The 21,560-nt window shown below is 36.1% G+C and overlaps 1 protein-coding gene across 2 annotated transcripts; it reads right to left on the minus strand.

The window, feature by feature from the left end:
* Positions 1–716: 716 nt before the first annotated feature.
* Positions 717–20,914, minus strand: LOC137391795 (TLC domain-containing protein 2-like). Of its 2 annotated transcripts, XM_068078331.1 has the most exons (6): positions 20,847–20,914; positions 12,437–12,758; positions 10,680–10,762; positions 8,731–8,813; positions 4,964–5,135; positions 717–1,410 (listed from the first exon to the last, which is right to left on the minus strand). In XM_068078331.1, exons 2-6 carry the CDS (start codon positions 12,616–12,618, stop codon positions 1,205–1,207), a joined length of 726 nt encoding a protein of 241 aa, XP_067934432.1. In that variant the 5' UTR covers positions 12,619–12,758; positions 20,847–20,914; the 3' UTR covers positions 717–1,204. The 2 variants fall into 2 exon arrangements, with proteins under 2 accessions (XP_067934432.1, XP_067934433.1); XM_068078332.1 differs by lacking the exon at positions 20,847–20,914 and having other exon boundaries at positions 12,437–12,855.
* Positions 20,915–21,560: the final 646 nt, after the last annotated feature.

Raw genomic sequence — 21,560 nt, forward strand, 5'->3', positions numbered from 1 at the left:
CCAAAATTTTGTCAATAATTCGTCAGAAATTTTAATTTTATATAAGTTTTATTTAGTAATATCTAGAACTGAGAACTGTTTGCTATGAATTGATAATTTTTTAGAAGTACATGATTGTAAACTGATGATCTCTAATTCAGGTACACATACTGAAATCTCTCCGCCACATATGCTCCCATTCTTTAACAAACCAATAATTGATGTGAGGTTATTGGGGCAGTGCAAAGCTCGCTGTGAAAATGCTTTGAGGTGTAGACAGCAGAGCGAGAGGCAGCTGCTCCAATTTGGGTGACCATTTTACAACTTCGGCGAGTAATACCAGCAATGTTCAATCAATCAAAATAAAAACACTTGACTGACAAACAAGCTACAATAAAGTTAGAAAAACAAATAGCAATGAAAGCAAGCTAATATCTTCTCATGATAGCGTAATCCTCCAAATCTTGTCAGCTCAGTAGCCTGTGCACCGGACCAACAAAATAGATGTCGACTCAATCCAGTGTCTAATCTATGACTAGCAGTCAGCATCTCATCGCTATGCCAACTAGTGACAGACTACTTCTTCAACTATGCGTACACTATTGTATGTTTAATCATGCTTGGTGCATTAAGACTATCCAGCAACAAACTAGATCAAACCCAAAAGCATTTAGTCATCTTTAGACGATATCACTTATGAATGAGTCATCCTAGAACAGTGAAGGATCATAATACGCATGAGACAACTTCATATGTAATCATAATTACTCATTTGAAAAACACAATAGATTGAGCATATCATATAAGTTATGGAAGTGAAATAAAGTATTTCAACTGCGGAAGACAAAGAATAAGAAGCAATAAACTGCTGTGAAATTTAAATGACAACACAAAAACTGTTGGTGGAAAAATTACAATATTTACAAAAAATTGTAGAACAACATTGAAATGAAAGAATGTTTGAAAGCGTCAGCACCTCTAGCGATAAAATACATGCACTGAGCTGTAACCAACCTAATCACAAAAAGCTGAAAATGTTTTGAGAGTAACCATGTCTCATAACAGCATAACAGCAGTGAGGTAAACTTAAAATAATGACTTCCCTGATTGTCCAATCCATCCTTTAGAATAAGCTAAATAATATCTAGCAACTAACACCAAGTCAGTCGCAATAATTTAAAACGCACGATGCTGAGCAATCAATAAATTTGGGAGCAAGAAAAACTCAGTCTGATTTGTCTGTCGGCAGAGCGGTGCTACGCTTGAAGTCAGATTTGAGCAGTCGGTAGAAGAGGACTATGGTCATTAAGGTGACGACAGCGAGCCCAATACTGCCTATTGTGAAGAAGACAAGAGGCACAAGGTCTTTGTTTAGAAACAGCCAACGAGTCATCCATGCGAAGGTCATGATTCGGAATGTAATAAAAGACCCTGTAAAACAGTGACAACACTGAGAAAGCTACTAAGGATTGTCCTGCACACTGCAGGAAATGTTAATATTCTTTAGGTAGGAACTATCGAAGAGAAGACAACCATCAATGAAAGCAGGACTAGAAAGTATGCAGAAGATGTTAACCTATGTTATTAAGACCTCAGAATGAAGAACAAGCATTTTAAGTAGTAAAACAATAGTGGAGGAGCAAACACCGCAAGTAAAGTAAAGTCGTGCAGCAATACTGTAAGAGCAAGTACGGCAGAGGTAGAGCCCTGTATTGCCGTACTACTCTACTGTAAGAGGTAGAGTAGTACGGCAATACTATAAGAACAAGCACTGCGAGTAGTGCAGCAATACTGTAAGGGCAAGTACTGCAGGTAGAGTAGTGTGATAATACTATAAGAATAAGCACTGCGAGTAGAGTAGTGCAGCAATACTGTAAGAACAAGCACTGCGAGTAGAGTAGTGCAGCAATACTGTAGGAACAAACACTGCAAATAGAGTAGTGCAACGATACTGCAAGAATAAGCACTGCGAGTAGAGTAGTGCAGCAATAACGTAATAGCAAGCACCACAAATGGAATAGCGCAGCCATATTGTATGAGCAGGCATTGAGTGTAATAATGTAGCAGTACTGGGAATGCAGGGAGTAATAGTGCAAAAGCGGAGTAATATTAAAAGAGTGGCATTACTAATGGATTTACATGATAGTAAACTAGCAACTCCTCTGAAACAAGCTAACCATATACTCATTATGAAATATCTGGTAGCCAGTTTACTGTGAATGACCCATAATTACCAAGCCTGAAAAAAACTTTACATCTACTACGAAAAAAGCATAGCTGTAACATAGTATGAACAGGAAATGAAAAGTACATGCTTAATATCCACAATATCTCTAGCAAACCAAAGCAGGCGCGAATAGAATATTATAACATACATGTATATCATTTATAAGACAAACGAAATACAGCAGACATTATTGGTCTGAGTAAACAACGAGCAAATATAAAATTGCCGCAGTCCAGACTGCATGCCTATATGTATGAGACAGTTGTTAACATGTTGTTAACATGCCTTGCACGAGATTTGTTAACTGGAGTAATCATTGGGACTAGTTGACAGAGTGATTAGCGACCTTTAAACTACTGATTAGACTGTTTATGTGAACTTGGGTACTACAATACAGATGAGCTAAAGTCCACACAATACAAGGAATTAAAGTACATACAATATTGGGGCACCGGAGTGCATACAATACAGGGGAACAAAAGTACATACAATACAGGGGAGCTAGAGTACATACAATACAGAGAAACTAGAGTACATACAATACAGGGGAGCTAGAGTGTATAAAACACAGGGGAGCTAGAGTATATACAATACAGGGGAGCTAGAGTACATACAATACAGGGGAGCTAGATTACATACAATACAGGGGAGCCAGAGTACATACAATACAGAGAAACTAGAGTACATACAATACAGCGGAGCTAGAGTACATACAATACAGGGGAACTAGAGTACATACAATACAGGGAGAGTAAATACTGCCAACCATTTTACCCCCAAGCAAGATAAAGGTGGGCGCTGGCTGCGTTACTTAAGCACATTCCCTGTCTACTGTGGAGAGGTCAAGGGTCATAGTGGAGAGGTCAAGGGTCATAGTGGAAAGGTCAAGGGTCATAGTGCACAGCTCAATGGGACAGTGCACATAATACAAAAAAATTGTGAAAGCAATGCATAGAATAGTGCAGTACAATAATGCTCACATGCAATGTAATAGTGCAAGCAATACATAGAATAGTGCAGTACAATAATGCTCACATGCAATGTAATAGTGCAAGCAATACATAGAATAGTGCGGTACAATAATATCCGCATGCAATGTAATAGTGCAAGCAATACATAGAATAGTCAGTACAATAACACTCGCATGCAATGTAATAGTGCAAGCAATACATAGAATAGTGCAGTACAATAACACTCGCATACAATGCAATAGTGCAAGCAATACATAGAATAGTGCAGTACAATAACACTCGCATGCAATGTAATAGTGCAAGCAATACATAGAATAGTGCAGTACAATAACACTCGCATGCAATGTAATAGTGCAAGCAATACAATAGAAAAGCACACTAAGGCAGGACCAATGAAAGGCAGCATTTTAGCACAGCAAGTCTGTTTGCAAAGAAAACATTTTGGAGTAACTAGACGAGATTGTTCAGATATCTTTCAGCAATGTAACTATATGATATTATAGATGAATTATTAATACTTTTAGCAAGAAAAGACTTGCTGTGTTATATACATGTATATGATGTAAACAAACCTCGTGTATAAATATAGTTTAAATCAAACAGCGCTTCTTCAAGGAGCTTTGAACCATCGTATGTTGGAAAGTAATTCTAGTATTGAGTCAAATATTTGCTTAAATTTTACACCAAAAGCCAAAAAGTTAATTTATTAAGGAAATTTTAAGTAGAAGTTCCAGCAAATGACACATTTATTTTTGTATTTACTAATATTAAACCATGGTTCAAGCTTGCATAGTCGGCAGTAGGGCATATGAACGAATCGCTTAAAAGAAGATAAAAATTCATAGCAAAAAGTATTATTAATGCATACTCATAGATAACAGAATCCCTTGATTAAAGATTCTTTATTGCAGCATAAAGTCATCAGACTGTTCGGCCTTGACCTCTCTGTCGACATGAAATCATCATTTTGTCGAACGCAGGTAAAACCAATAAGAATGTAAAAGGAATAATAAGTGTAAAGTGATTGTTTAGAGCACAAATTAACAGAAACAGAATCCGAGGCTATTTGCTGGTGTAATCAAACACGAAAGATGAATTTCACCAAAAGGCCTTTGTTATATGACATAAGTTTATGTTGACTTTGCTACCACTATGTCTATGGTAGCCTGCAACAGCTACCACTATGTCTATGGTAGCCTGCAACAGCTACCACTATGTCTATGGTAGCCTGCAACAGCTACCACTATGTCTATGGTAGCCTGCAACAGCTACCACTATGTCTATGGTAGCCTGCAACAGCTACCACTATGTCTGTGGTAGCTTGCAACAGCTACCACTATGTCTGTGGTAGCCTGCAACAGCTACCACTATGTCTATGACAATACTTTCATCAATCAAAACTGTGCTCTCTGGTAGGGTGAATAGAATAGGCAAACAAATTTTGGTCTAACAAAGCAGAGTATCTCATACCTTACTAGTAGTCAAAGCAAAAAAATTAGACTAGAGCAGTAATATTAAAACAAAAACATTTTGGTACCTTTTTATTTAAAAGATGTGCCGATGATGAAATAAAATTACAAAAAGCGGAAATCCTTTTGCAATATTTAAAAATGTTAATGGGATGAGTAGCATTACATATCATTAGCCTATCTTTCTGACCATCCTTCTAGTAGCCTAGAAAACACTAGAAACACAAATGATGATAAAAGAAAAGGTAATTCCTAATTTTATTGGCTCGTGATATGTTAGGCCGACCTCTGACTCCCTTATTGTAAAGGTTACCTACCAACATTGGCCAAACCATTGAGCCTGAAGCATGCCGACGATTTGTCTATGCGACAGATAAGCATCAGCTGTCTAATGTGAAGGAAGACAGAGTTAACCTCAACGACGAGGGCGACTACAGCGTAGCCAACATATGTCTGAAATGCTATGGCTATACCAAAAGCGACGAGGATCTACAAGAGCAGACGACTACAAGGATAGTGATACAGCATGCAGGGATGACTGAAAAAGCATTTGACTGTTGAGGGCTCCGCTGTAGGTTCAGTGAACCTTTTCAGTACAGTTGACAGAACTTAGTGATGCCCAGACCTGTAGTTATATACCTGCAGGTAAAATGTACATTTAAAGCTGTGTGCACACTGGCTAACAATCTGTTACTAAAGTTTATGCCTTGTCTGTGTGAGCAACTTGCAATGTGAGCGATTGACTCAACCAATAATAGAAATGGTATGATATACACATACCTTATTTTTACCTTTGTTTTTTTAAGGTTTTATATAGCATACTCCAGAATACATGTATTCTGGAATAATTATATCGAATCTGAATTGATTGTTGCTATCCAGAATAAAAACATAACTTTTAAAATCTAGTTTTATTACACGGTATGATAAATAGAGTTCTGCGATGTGTTTTAAATGAAGTTTGGGGATGACTGCACGCTAAAACATGAGTTCCCCATCATGCGTTTGCTACTCTGTGGGTAAAAAACAAACAAAAATCAAATACTTGTAAAGCAAGGTATATTTAAATGTACATGCATTAGACCTTCTTCAGAATTTAGTTATAAAATTTCGCTTATTTTTTTCCAAATATATTACATACTAGAAGTTCCCCTGTCATACAGCCCACGACCTGATAATGGAATAAGTGATAACGGAAAAAAGAAATGGCAGTGCTGGTTGTTGAAAAAGTAGTTGTCAGCAGGGATTGGCAGAGTATAGTGTAAATGAAAGTTGTTCGAGATGAAATAAAATAAATTGGAGGGAGCACGAATTCAAAAATGTGCAAATAACAATTTCAACAAATATAGAAAAGTTAGATAAGTTCAGCGTTCTGTTAAAGGTCACGCAATCTAGTCTCCTCCCTTTTACGTTGTAGGATTTGGTCATTGATAGCTAATCGACTGATGCGCTCCCGAGCGAAGTTGTTAACTTCTAGATTAAATTGTTAATTAAAACTGTAGGCCTAACCTACTGTAAAGGTATAAATACACTAGGCAATATTTAGAGCGATATCGCGCTGCGTGGCGCTAATCTGCGCTAGAATTCACTCAGTGTGCTCATCCAGAGCGATATCGTTAGACTTTCTCTGCACAACTTTATCGCTAGCGAGATGCATTTCGATTGGTTGGATTTTACCAGAATGCAATTTTATGGCGGGTAATTATTTCTTATCGATGTTCACCAACGTACAGCAGCAACAATTTGCTATTTTGTTAATATTGAAACATCTTCAGAACGAGCACTGAATTGTTCATAAATTTAATAAGAGCACTCCCAGTCCTGTGCACCATAACAAACAAAAATTACAAAAAATCCAAGTTGAAAACCAACATTTGGAGTCAATCGTTGCGCAGGTTGACCATCTTGAGAACGGTAAATATTTAATACATTAGGCCTAAATATAAAAAACCACTACATAATAAAATATGTATAAAAATAGTAAAAAATATTACAGTTAAAAATGCAATAATCGTTTTTTCTTATGTCTCCTTGTAGTGTAGGCAGTGTACAATCCGTGAAAGTGAGATTAGGTTTAATAACAAATGCGTTTAGTTGTTTACGTTGTCGCCTAGACAGCGCCATATTGACTGACCTAAATTTATTAACAACTCCGAAGAAACTAATGATACGGAATTTTATTGGCAGTTTGTGGGCGTGCCCATTATATCGCTCGCTAGTGAATCGCTCAAGTGTGTTTATGCACACGCTAGCGATATCTCCGCCCTCCTCATGACGCTCGCGATAAAATCGCCTAGTGTGTTTACACCTTTATGTATGTAATTTAACAAGAACAATAAGAAAATGTGTTTATTATAACTCTGAAATGCAAAATTACAAGTAAAATGGCAAGCTACTGTGTACTACACAGTTTGAAAGTTGGTTGTGTTGAATGTAGAATGGTTTTGATAGCGATCTTTAACAGAAAGCAAGTACCAGCGTTCACGCGTCTGGAAGTTTTCTGCAAACTGCAGCAAAATAAAAAAATGTTCTCATCATAAAGGGGCATTGTAGTTCGGCCCTAGCTTGTACATAAGTTGTAAAGAATTTCGGCTAACGTTTTAACTAATTTAATGAAGCCTTCGTGATTGGACAAAAAAACATAGGCTGATAAACTGTGTACCACAATTTCGTACATGTAAATCGGTCTACGCCTCAGCCTCAAACGGTCTACGCCTCAGCCTCAAACGGTCTACGTTTATTACAGAAACCTTCGAATAAATTCGATTACAAGTAAACAATGCCATAGACTGGTGAAATGAGCACGGTTTTCTCGTGAAATGCGTACTGCTAAATAGTTCTACTATCTGTTGCACGGCTTTATTGGCATATCGTAGGCCGGTCTTAACTTTTATTTAAACCAAGCTTTTCAAGCGTTTTGTGGCGATTTCCGGCCAAATTAATCTGTCTATTTGTGTATAATCCGATCAGATGGGTAAGTTTTAAGATACGTTCGACAATTTACAAAGACTTGGTAGCATATTTAAATAGGCTTATATGTGTTTTGTATCGTTATTATACTTTAACGACTCTACAAAACGATGGTTAAATTTGTTGATGAGATTTCGAAACAAGGGTTTCCAACGTTGTTGATGAAAAATTTTCGTAAGTTGTTTGCACATGCATTTATCTTAAAAACTCTCAAACTTCACTCCGCTCGTTTGGTCGTGGGATTAAATTTGAAACCGGCCGGTGGCAGTACGGCACAACAATGAAAACTACCATGTTATGATTGAAAGTGCAGTCGTAAGCTTGTTCAATGGTAGTATATACCGCCCTCTCACTGATATTTGATACCGTTAATTCTGTGAAATACCTTTAACACGGATACGATGAAGCTCCATTATTTTGAGCGTTTGTAAATGCTTCAGACAGCGATGTGTACATTGCATGTATAATAAAAGAGTTTTCTTTTCATATTTACATCCTATTTGACTCGGCAGCAACATGACCATAAAAATTACTCATGCATCAGTCGACCGCAAAGAATTCACCTTCAAATCGTCTGGCAGAAACTCGACTTATGCCTGAGTATATATGGTAATTAACAATTTGATCAACAGAAATAGCAATAGTTATATTTACTTCAATAGCTAAGTTATCAAGCCCCAACTTCAAGCAATTCTAGCAGAATGCTGTCATTACAATAACAATTGTAATGACAGCATTCTGCTTGGGATACAAATTTTATGTCTTTGGTTGCTTGTAACTAAGTTGTTTACAAACATTTAAACAATTGGAAAGATTGTGAATGGTGCATGTAGTAATAGAGATGTAGCAGACTTTGTAACACTTTGTGATAAAAAATAGCACTGTTAAACATGCGTTCAAATAAAATGTTCTGAATGACTGCTCAAGTTGTAATCAAACTAGTCTTGGTTGTCAGCTAGAGTACACGAGGCTTAGAGGCAGCCACCCCACTCATTTTGGTTTCAAGGAGAGTTGGCTCATATGTTCGGGTTGTGTGACAGTCAAGTGAAAACCAAGGCTAACAACAAGTACTCAGTAGGGCAGAGAAAAGCTTAAGTAGTCAAGGATAACTTACTACTGTGTGGTGACCAAGTAGCTCAAAGGTGTCCCTCTTCCTGTGAAAGAGGAGCATGTCAACGCAGTCGTATATTGTGTAACCTACAAGATAGCCGCAGACTGAATAACTCGGTAACTTAGTGTGACTAATAATATGACAAAACACCAACTATAACAGGACTCATATAATAATAGCACTGTCATTATAACAGCACTGATACTATATTAGTATCGATATTATAGCAGTACTGGTACTACTATAGTATTGGTACCATATTAGTCCCAATACTATAATAGTACTGATACTATAGCAGTACTGATACTATAGCAGTACTGTTACTATGATAGCACTAATATTGTGACAGGCAGAGACCAACTCGCACTGAAACAGGTTCAACCGACTTGACCCAACTCTGACAGACCCGGCTCGGCACAGACCTACAGAGAGTCGTAGACACAGTCGAGGATCTAAAAACTCAGAGTCAATTTGCACTTTCTTGTGTATGCTTGTCTTGTACAATTTCCATGTAGACGCAAATAAATTATTCTGAATTTGAAACATATAGTGTTGTTTCTCTCTGAGTTCACCAGTAGAACTAGTAAAAGTGGCGCAATAAATTCCTTTACAATACTACAATAGTGCCAATACCAAAATAGTACTGATACTATAATAGTACCGATATTATATTAGAACCGATACTATATTAGAATCGATAATATATTAGTACCGATATTATATTAGAACCGATATTATACTAGTACCAATATTATATTAGTACCGATACGATGATAGCACTGATACTATAATATTACTGATACTATAATAGTGCTGATACTATAATAGTACTGATACTATAATAGTACTGATACTATAATATTACTGATACTATAATAGTACTGATACTATAATAGTACTGATACTATAATAGTACTGATACTATAATAGTACTGATACTATAATATTACTGATACTATAATAGTACTGATACTATAATAGTGCTGATACTATAATAGTACTGATACTATAATATTACTGATACTATAATAGTACTGATACTATAATAATAGTAGCGATGCTATAATAGTTCTGGCACTGTAACATGAGCGATATTATTGTAGGAGCTAACACAAACATACATGTATATACGACTTTAACGTCACCCTGAGGTAACAGAATCAAACCTCAATAGTCCATTAATGTAACCCTATCGCTGTTTGCTCTACCCATATCACGTATTAAGCAACATAAATAACTTGATTTAAGCGCAGCACTGCTTTGATAGGATATCATGCTGGAATGCAGAAGAATTTATGCCAAAAGACTAATGCCCGTAAGTGAATCACTAGTCACATGCATCCATAATACATCTCGTAAGACAGTAGCACATATTCATGTTTCCATGGCTCTGGTCCAGCCAGTAAGTGCTGAATACACTCAGCATACAACCATACTTAATGTAAACACTTGAATTAAGCTAATTTCTAGTTTCCAAGGAGCGGACAATGCTGATGCTAGGAAGTCTTAGCATCTGTATCTGACGAAATGAGCTGTTAAACGCTTTGTAGAGCTTCACCCTCTTCCCAACTCGACTGTGTACATTGTAGCAGCGGTTACTACACAAATAAGTAAGCTTATCTCCTATGCTACCATCGAGAAAGAGAAACAAATTTACTTGAATCTGCTGACACAATGATATTATAAGGAGCTCAGTGATAAGCATAGGCGAAACAACAACAGCTACCATTTAGGCCTCTTCGAATCGCCAGCGTTGGGTTGGAGGTTTATCTGGCACTTTAGTTTTGTGAAACCAACAATAGCCCAGTTAATATTCTTCTGTTGCTATAAGGGCTGCATGCAAGAATAGACATTCCTGGGTGGTGTTTGAATAGCGAGGAGATATAGTAGAGGGAATTGACAAGCTAATTTATGAAGTACGCTGAGGAGTGCTAGACTGCAGCTCAACTCACCTAGGCTGAAGCATACTAGACTGTATGAGTAGATATCATGACTCGAAATAACATCTTGCGCAAGTCCTGGCGTATATAGGAGACTACAATATGGACAGCAAAATATAATACAACATCTCATCATATGATACTATTGAAATACTCATTAAAATAATAGAAATACTCACACACTATGTAATCAAATTACTAAACATTTAACATGAGTAAATGAAGAGGCTGATCCCCTGTACATAGTTCAACCGAACACGGAGGACAATTTTAACAGAATAAAAGCGGCAAGGAAATGGTTACCATAGATATGTGGAGTAGCACTTGTAAGAGCAAAGGTCATACTTATTTATACTGCAGGTAATACAAAAAGAAAGATTATTAAATGTAAGATTATTAATTAAATAGAACGGATACAACATGTGTGTTCTAGAGTGCTAGGCATGTATTAGCAGTTACTCGACAATCGCTGAACACTCAGACAAGTCAGGGAAGGTCCTGGAAGATGCAGCAGGGTGGTCAACGGATGCTTGCATGACAGCCCATATTTTGACTCGTCTACTCCTACCTACCACACATACTGTACAGTGGCTGGTAACCACTACTGAATGCAGATGATGTCTCACTGTACGAGTACAGTACTACTCACTGTGCATATCGTATGGAGTACAACATAACTCAGCTGTATATAAACTATGGAACATTACTTACTGTACATATCGTATGGAGTACAACATAACTCAGCTGTATATAAACTATGGAACATTACTTACTGTACATATCGTATGGAGTACAACATAACTCAGCTGTATATAAACTATGGAACACTACTCACTGTACATATCGTATGGAGTACAACATAACTCAGCTGTATAGAAACTATGGAACACTACTCACTGTACATATTGTATGGAGTACAACATAACTCAGCTGTAGATAAACTATGGAACATTACTTACTGTACATATCGTATGGAGTACAACATAACTCAGCTGTATATAAACTATGGAACATTACTTACTGTACATATCGTATGGAGTACAACATAACTCAGCTGTATATAAACTATGGAACATTACTCAATGTACATATCGTATGGAGTACAACATAACTCAGCTGTAGATAAACTATGGAACACTACTCACTGTACATATCGTATGGAGTACAACATAACTCAGATGTATAGAAACTATAGAACACTACTCACTGTACATATTGTATGGAGTACAACATAACTCAGCTGTATATAAACTATGGAACACTACTCACTGTACATATCATATGGGGGTACAACCCAGTCCAGCTGTATATATATATTATATGGGGTACAACCCAACCCAACTATAAATATTATATGGGGTACAACCCAGCCCAGCTATATATATATATATATATTATATGGGGTACGACCCAGTCCAGCTATATATATATTATATGGGATACAACCCAGTCCAGCTGTATATAGTGCATGTGCTACAACCAGCTGAGCCTAAAAACCGACTACTTTAAAAGATGCCTAATATCAAATGCAATTAGTAACCAACATAGTTATCTGGGACTTTGGAATGCTGGTACATAACGCAGTCCATACTTAAAATATTGATTTTTAAAGAACTTGCCACACAAAAGCAGTGCTTTATGGTACCATTGGGTTGCTTCAGTCAAACAGAGCTGCGGATTATGGACATGTATGCTTAATCTCTGCTGCCGACCACCCTACCAACTACATAGCTCCCCACTCATTAACTTGCCGTTGTCCATTAACTTACCAATAGCAAGCCCATGTGCCGCTGGTTGCAGCGTGTAAGAGAGATACGAATATGTTTTTGAACTTCCAAGATGACTTGGAACGACTAGGAATGTTTTTAGAAGTGATATATCCAAGCGTGGAGAAAAGGAGGACTGAAGCGGTTACAGTAGAAATGGGATAATAAGATGTCTCTTCTTCCATAACTATATCTCAGTTGTCTCCTTCCACGGGCAAAACTGTCACCAAGTTGGGACTCTTTCTTGATCGCTGACTCCTCGTCTCACCCTCGAACTTTGGTGAATTTCTGCTAGCACAATTATGCTCTGTTGCGGTAGACAATCCTGAAGTGCAAAAACAGCAACAGTACAGCTGAACAACTTGATAACAAACAAACTTTGCAGTGGCTAGTGAACACTTCAGCAGAGCTACTAAACAAGAAGCTTGGGGGTGACACACGCGATGAGGCATATTCCCGCAAATTACATGCATGAATAAAGCTGTTTACAAATGGAGTTAAGCTCCACCCATATCAGCCTGTAGACAACAGTCTAGTGAGAAATCAAGCATATAGCAGCTTATCTAACTTAGTCTTGAAAAATCTCCTTTGTGAAGCTGCTCTAGTTTTGGCAGGGACGACTCTCTGCTGTTGAAAATACAGTTGACCTTGTTGATTAATACTTTCAACAATGCATCTTTGTAGGAAAATTGCTGATGCAAGGTGTATTTGTCAGATTAGCAATAGAGTAAAATAAGGCCATTCAGCGTCAGCTGTTGTATACTCTGTTATCTACAGTCAATATGGGTGCTTTTGGATTCCCGTCGTGAAGGGGTTGTCGGATCGGTTATACTAATGGAGCTAGATTCTAATCATTTTCCTTCATAGATATATAAACCATATATATATATAAGGTTTATATATCTATGTTTTCCTCTCACAATTTTAGTATTTGGGATAGACCATGGTACGCTCTCGCTCTCATTGGCAACGGGTAACTACATGCTTTTTAATGCATTATTAAAAGCTGACTGGAGATCTTTATAATAGTTCAAATTTGTGGGTTACAATAACTGGCCATGTGTAGAGCAAATGTGTTGAGTGAGTGCTAAAAATGTTTTTATTGGTTTCGTTCCAGATCATATCCAATTAATATAATGATAGCACAGAGTTGAATGTGGCACACATAAAATAACTCCAAGATGAAGGGTACAAGTATCCTATCGTGTGGTTCTACTCTAAGATAGAATGGGTAAGGAATCTAAAAGCACTTTTGATATTATCTACCGTAAAACCTCTAATTGAACCGATGGGGCTCTATTTTTTAACCTTTCCTTTATTAGTGGCGGTCAATTGGGGGCGGCGCTCAAATAAAGGCTGGCAGTGTATTTTTCAAATGGCTCATCAGAATTTTGGGAGAATAAATTAAGCCCTATTACGAGCAAAGCGAATGTCGCCTATACGTATTTTGCTTTCTTTTTCCGGTGCAGCAATATTAAACCTTTTGGATGCAATAAATCTGCTTACTTACCTCCAACTTGTCAAACGATTTTTTAATAAATAAGCCTTGAGAAACCGCGAAATATCTCTACGAGTTAATATCCATTGCTTGCGATTGACCTGCGTTGATATTATGGCTTGTGTTCTTCTTTGCAATTTGTTGGCACGTGCAATTTTTTTTTGCAAACATATTTTTATTTTAAATTTACCAATGTTGCATAAAAACCCATTGCATCCATTGCCATGTTTGCAGCCAAAACTAGCTTTTTATGTACAATAGAAGAGGAGTTACGAGCGTTGATCAATTGTATGATCAGATTACCGCAATGATGCTATCAAACAATATGCTATAAATTTGCAAATTTATACGTTATATAATGATAATCTACCAAATGCTACAAATATATATTCATGAACAAGTGACATAAAGGAAACATACTTATATTACTTGCAGAAACAAGAATTACCGTTTCTAAAACAAAAATATTTTCACCGTTTCCTCGGATAGCTGCAATATCTGTTGTTCTTGATTGTTGCTTTCGATGGACCGAACATCTAATTGCCCAAGACCTTCCACAATGTCTTCTGACCTCAACTGTTCTTGTGCACTGCTGAACTAGTCGATAATAGTGTCCAAACAATTTTTGCCAGAGCAAAACTTATATGCACTGCATTAAGCGCAAATACAACGCGTAAAAGTTCGGCTCGCTAAAAGTCACCTTTGGCCCAATACTTGCTAACCGCTTTTTATAAATGTACATCAAGGTATTAAGACCACGTTAAACAAGAAACTACTATTAGCCCGAGACAGTTAATAATTATTTCTATGGTGTTACTTTCAAAGTTTTTTATATATGTACATCAAGGTATTAAGAGCATGTTAATCAATGAACTACTATTAGCCTGAGACAGTTAATAATTAATTCTATGGTGCTGCTTTCAAGGTTCATACACCATCGTAAATTTAAACCGTTTTTATATATATAGACTACTTCGAAGTAGAAAGACTGCGTTAAACAAGGAACTACTATTAGCCTGAGACCTTTACCGATTATTTCTATAGCGCTGCTTTTACAGTTTAAACGATAAAAAGCGAAAAGCTTTGGAATTTGATGAGAGAATTCATTGTTATTAGAATAAACAATTCATGATTAATATGATTTTGTGGACACTTTTCTACTGATCATGTGATATTATGGGTTAATAAAAATCAAAGATAGTCAAAGTGGTGGTCAAATGGAGGTGGCGTTCAAATAGAAGGCAACGTTCTATTTTTCAACACTTCTCTCATAGTGGTGTTCAAATAGAGGTGGCGTTCAATTAGAGGTGGCGTTCAATTAGCGGTTTTACGGTTAATGTATTGAACAAGAGGTCTAAAATGTGACTGCCTTCTGTAAGCATGTCAAAACTCGACAGTTGGATACTTTTGAAAGCCACATAGGAAAGCGCTTGGGAATCCTATTAAAAATCAGTACACTGCCATTCAAAAAGATCACCCCTCCATTTGCTATAAGACCATTTGATAATTCATTTGGCAATGATATAACATAATGAGATTATATTCTTCTAATCCCATTTTTACCCCATCTGATATATCCGTCTTACCCCTGCATTATATTCTTATGTAAATTACATAGGAATATAATAGTACAGGTGGTAAGGAGGAGCATAGACGAGATAAATGAGTACATAGGTAATAAGGGTAGATATGTGTTGAAGGAGTAAATAGGTGGTATGGGTAGATACAGTATAAATGAGTTCAGAGATAAGAAGAGGTAGATATAGATTGAATGACTACAATAGGTAACAAGGGTAAATAAAGAATATATGAGTTCAGAGATAAGAAGAGGTAGATATAGATTGAATGACTACAATAGGTAACAAGGGCAGATAAAGAATATGAGTTCAGAGATAAGAAGGGGTAGATATAGATTGAATGACTACAATAGGTAACAAGGGTAGATAAAGAATATATGAGTTCAGAGGTAAGAAGGGGTAGATATAGATTGAATGACTACAATAGGTAACAAGGGTAGATAAAGAATATATGAGTTCAGAGATAAGAAGCGGTAGATATAGATTGAATGACTACAATAGGTAACAAGGGTAGATAAAGAATATATAAGTTCAGAGGTAAGAAGGGGTATGTATGGGTTGAATGACTACAATAGATAAAGGAAGAGGTAAATGTGGGATGAATGAAGAGAAGTAAGAAGAGGTAGATATGGAACAAAGTAAACACATTTTAGAAACTTTAAATTATGAAAACATGAGAGACTAAGATAAACACGAGTACCGTAAAACCTCTAATTGAACGCCACCTTTATTTGACTACTACCCTGAGAGAAGGGTTGAACAATAAAGCACCACTCTCTAATTGAACCCCACCTCTATTTGACCGCCACTTTGACAATCTTTGATCTTTACAAACCCATAATATCCATTGATCAGTAGAAGGGTGTCCACAAAATCGTATTGATAACGAATCGTTTACATCAATAACAACCAATTTTCTCGTTGTCGAACTCCAAAGCTTTTCATTTTTTTTCGCTATAATTTTGAAAGCAACACCATAGAAATGATTAACAACTGTTTAAGGCTAATTATAGTAGTTCCTTGTTTCACGCGGTCTTGATACTTCAAAGTACTGTACATGTATATAAAAATGGTTTACATTTTTGATGGTAGATGAATGACTAGTTCAAGGGTCAAGGCTGTATTTAGCGAGTATACCTTGTACGCACTTCATTTGCTAAATGCAACACATGAAAGTTTTGTTCTGTCAAAAAATTGTTTGGACGCTAATAGCGACTAGTTACCAACGCAGAAGAAAAGTTGATGTCAGAAGACATTGTTGAAGGTATAAGCCAACGAAGGTATAAGCCAAGAAGAGGTTCGTTCCATTGAAAGCGACAATCAGAACGCAGCTATCTGAGCAAACAATGCAAATATTTTTATTTTAAAACGTTAACTTTTGTTTCTTCATGTAAAATAAGTATGATTCGTTTATGTCACTTGCTCATGAATATATATATTTTTATTCGTAGCATTTGATCAAATATTATTATATAACTTATAAATTTGCAGATTTATAGCATATTATTTAATAGCATCATTGCGGTAATCTGATCTCACAATGGATTGATGCTCATAAATCCTCTTCTTTTGCATATAAAAAGCCAGTTCTGGCTGCAAACTGTAGCAAACAGTCAATGAGTGCAATGAACTTTTATTCAACATTGTTAAATATAGACTTAACATAACAATATGCCTTCAAATTTAGAACGAAATAAAAATTGAAAGCTCAAATAAATTGCAAAACAGTACACAGGCTACAATATAAAATCGCAGATTACTTGCAAGCAATAGATATCAACTGGTGGAGATATTTCTCGGTTTTTCAATGCATACTTATTAAAAGATCGTTGACAAGTTGGAATTTGTTAGAAGATTTATTGCATCCAAAAGGTTTAATATCGCTCCATCGGAAAAGGAGGGCTTGATATAGGCGAAATTGGTTTTGACCGTAAAAGGGCTAAATTTATCTTCCCAAAATTCTGATGAGCCATTTGAAAAAATACAACACCAGCCTCTATTCGAATGCCACCTCTAATTGACCGCCACTAGAGAGGAAGAGTTGAAAAATAGAGCGCCGTGGCGTTTAATTAGAGCTTTTAAGCTTAAGTAAACCTGAATTAGGAGTGAGTTGGGTGATACTGCAATAGGAGGAATAAGTTGAGTGATATTGTAACAGAAAGAGTAAGTTGGGTGATACTGTAACAGAAAGAGTATGTTGGGTGATACTGTAGTAGGAAGAGTAAGTTAGGTGATACTGTAATAAAAGGAGTAGTTAGGAAATACTGTAATTAGAAGAGTAAGTTGGGTAATATTGCAATTAGGGTGCCATCCACATGTAACGGTTAAGACGAATCGGAATGCAAGTTTATTGAATTGAGTATTTGGCATAGTTTATCTTCAGCCTTATCATCAATGACAGTCTGTAGCCGGTGTCATCCACCTCTTAGCCTGCAACACTGGTTTAATCAATGAAAATTGTCTTTCTTTTATTGCTATTAATAGGCTAGCCAACAATCAACATTAGCCGAATAAAGTAGATCCTAAAAGTTGTGTTTTATCACTGTAGCCATGACGATTTTTACATCACATTCGCGACAAGTACAATTGTACACATTGTAAAATTACAAGTAGCACAAACGTAACCGAAAGTCAAAAGAAAACTACTAATATATAACTTGCAAGGCAGTTAATCTATATACACATATATGCAAAGATAGTCTGTATTTTATTTACATAGACTCACAGAAAATGCATTTAATGTTGCTGACGCTGATGACAGAAATTACATAATCTAGAGTTATGAAGCAGCCCTATGGACAACAACTAGATGGTTTGTATGACAACAAAATGAGATGTGAGATGTGATGGCTGCGTGAGATTTAATAGAATTCCTCTTGTGAAGGTTGTGTTAGACAGCATTGTCTTCCTGTTGTGAAAGGTGTCAGTTACAGTTTTATTAACAACTGAAAGTTAAAAACAAAGCATCACTAAATATTAACCTGTTACTTTGCTGCCTACCTTTTGACACGTAATCATTCTATTCAAGAAAATATTACACCTAAATACTCAATACCACCAATATAATAAGACTTTCAACTGAGAATATTTTCCAATATCTTCAAACATACAATCAAATAAATTAGAATTCATGACCTTCTCTACAAGTCAGTCAGACAATGCTGTCACCTTCTCTATAAGTCAGTCAAACAATATTGTCACTATCTTTCGTAGCTCATCTGTCCTAACAATCTTGAAGTCTTGAACATATATTCCAGCTATGCATTATCAGCGAATAGCTTGAAACTCAATTCTCAACATAAAGCTACATGTAGATGTCATTGCAAAAAAGCTAAACAGTAAACTTGCTGGTTTCAAACAAGTCAGACTTGAGGTCATTAAAATGTCAAATTATGATTAACAGAAGTGTAATACAATAATTCTAACAGCTCCATGCAGTTATTTAAATAAGTTGAATAAAAACAAAGCAAATTATTTCGAGCTGTTGCAATAGTGAGATAGATGTATTTAAAGACAGTGGCACATATTTTCCTTTACAATACACATATGAAGAACGAGTTGAAATGATATACCCATAATTATATTAGTTAAATATTTGCTTGCCAGACAAATAATTGGCTACCTTAAAAACAGTTCTTCCACCATTAGCACCATCAAAGGTGTATTAACACCTTAAATGGTGCTAATACATCGCCTATATCATTCAAATTTTGGTTAACTGTGTAGATAGTCTGCTTCATAATTACAAAGACAAATTTGCATTTGACCTATACGTTTTGTACACAAGCAGACCCCCAATCATAAACTGTTTCACAGAACTTTTTCCTTGAGTATGTTAAGCAACCATTTTTGTAAGATGGCCCCCTTTAATTAGCCATGAAATGTAGCGCATTTCCTGTTGTTATTAAGACTTTCACAAGGTAATGTGAACAACTATAAATATACTCAGGGCTCTAGCAACATAAGCACAAGAAAAAAGAAAGGTGATGATGGTAGATCTTCAACTACAATTTCACTATCAAGTGCAAATGAGATTGTTGGTATTAACGCATTAGTGAACTACTGTATGTAAATGTAAATATATGATTCTCCAACAACAATAGCGGTAAATGTATCAAGCAAAGACATTGCTATCGTATGAGTCCTGTAGAGAATCAAAAGAGTTGATGAGATGTTATTATTGTTATTATTAGATGTTGTACTTCTAGCCATTTAGATTTTTAAAGCTGCTTTCCTTGTAGAAAAACCGCGTATTGATGACATACTGCCATTACAGAAATCTGACAAAACATTTGCAATACATAGGTATAACACAGCCATAAATAGCATAGGTTCCTGAACAACTAAATCTAATATATCATAATTTTTCCAGCACAAGTTGTACCAAATTGAAAAAATTAAAAATACCAGATGACACTGAATAAAAGTTGCCTTTCAGTAATAATATTTCTATTGCTCCATGTAGTATACATCAGAAAAATTAGCTTACTGTTAATGATTTTTTATACCAAGCACTTTATATTTAAAATTACTCTGGTGTCCTGTCATAATACTATGAACTTGTTACACTATGGCTGTTGATTATTACATAGCTTATTAAGGCATAACTAAGACTAAGATTTTGCTTTTTTCACGAACACATGACTTCTCTAAAAGTCAGAGGTGGTTTAGCCCCCAGTTGGGCACTTGTTACTAAATCCTAGTAGTTAAGAAATGAAAGGATAGTTTTACCTACAAAGATGTTAGATTGGAATGATGTATGATAGCATATCCCATGCTGGTTACAAGTACCACTTATCTTGCTAGCTGTCAGTTCACTACTACAGTGTAACCAACACAGTATTTCATAAGACCATATTTGTGTCAAACTAATATGGTGTTTACACATGTTGAAGTGATTGTCTCCTTTTAGATGTGCAACAAAAACCCACAATAAGCACTACTCCAACTTAGTTGTACCCACATTTTCATTTCTCACAATTTATAAAAATCAAATAATGGAGAGACGTACATTTTTTAAAACCCGACTAGTAAGGAGTTGTGGAAAGCACCTTCGTTACACGCAATTTAGTAAACTGCATAGGCAATAATATCAGAGCATCCGTATTTCAAAAGTTAAAAATATCCATGTCTACACTTCACGTCGATATGCTTCTTTTGACGGTATATAATTGTAAAGATATTTCTCGTTATTATAAATGTGTTCAGCGCGATTGTGGTAGCCAACGACTATTCCAGTGAAATGTTATTTTTTAACAGTTCAATAAAAACAAAACCTCAAACAGCTGATAAGTTTCCATTGCACCCAAAAACATTTGAAACAAACCAATATACATACCTTGAACAAACATCCACCAGATGGGCGTGCAGCCGTATGTTTTTCGCGACAACTTCACAACAACGTTTCGTAACGCATATGGCCATAGTCTTAGCTTCATAAATCAATTTCATTTGGGATGGACTAAGCCGTCTCCTATACAGAAATATTTGAGCTCTAAAACCTGATGTTACATAAGCAAAATAAGCTAACCAATCAACTATGCAGAATATTAAAACTAACCAATAATCGCTTTGGCAAAAATCACGCCTTGAAAAAGATACGAAGATGGTTCTTGGTTACACGTGTGCTCACAACTCCACACGGAATTGCACCGACTCATAGATTGTTTATACAGTACACTGTAGGACACTGTATGAATGTGTATAATTATGCACTGTAATACTGGCCAATATTTATTGAGGTTAGCATAAGAATACATAATTTTGTCGATCTCACATAGTTACCATATATGTATGCAGTTTGCACCGATCGTTTAAACTTCAGTCTACTTAGCTCACTGTTTCTGATACTCGACCACATTAGAAAATAAATACAATTTATTTAGTGTCCATAATGAATAGTCCATTGGTGCCACCAAGACGGCTCACTGCCTTGTAACGCTTTGTTAAGCGCACCAGCATGTGTAAAGACTACCACTGCCTGCTCCATACGATATTACTCAAACAACGAAGCGATGCAGAAGGTTAACCAAAAATGACAAAGAAGATGAAC

Source organism: Watersipora subatra, chromosome 3 (genome assembly GCF_963576615.1).
Source record: "Watersipora subatra chromosome 3, tzWatSuba1.1, whole genome shotgun sequence".
Lineage (NCBI taxonomy): Eukaryota > Metazoa > Bryozoa > Gymnolaemata > Cheilostomatida > Watersiporidae > Watersipora > Watersipora subatra.

What these genes read in the sequence shown, in the direction of transcription:
- LOC137391795 (XM_068078331.1), bottom strand. Translation starts at nt 12,618, where the DNA reads ATGGAAGAAGAGACATCTTATTATCCCATTTCTACTGTAACCGCTTCA. An exon ending in TCTAGTATGCTTCAGCCTAG is followed by an intron (nt 8,814 to 10,679) that starts GTGAGTTGAGCT and finishes GCTATCTTGTAG; the next exon opens with GTTACACAATATACGACTGC. An exon ending in CAATGGTTTGGCCAATGTTG is followed by an intron (nt 1,411 to 4,963) that starts GTAGGTAACCTT and finishes ACTGTTTTACAG; the next exon opens with GGTCTTTTATTACATTCCGA.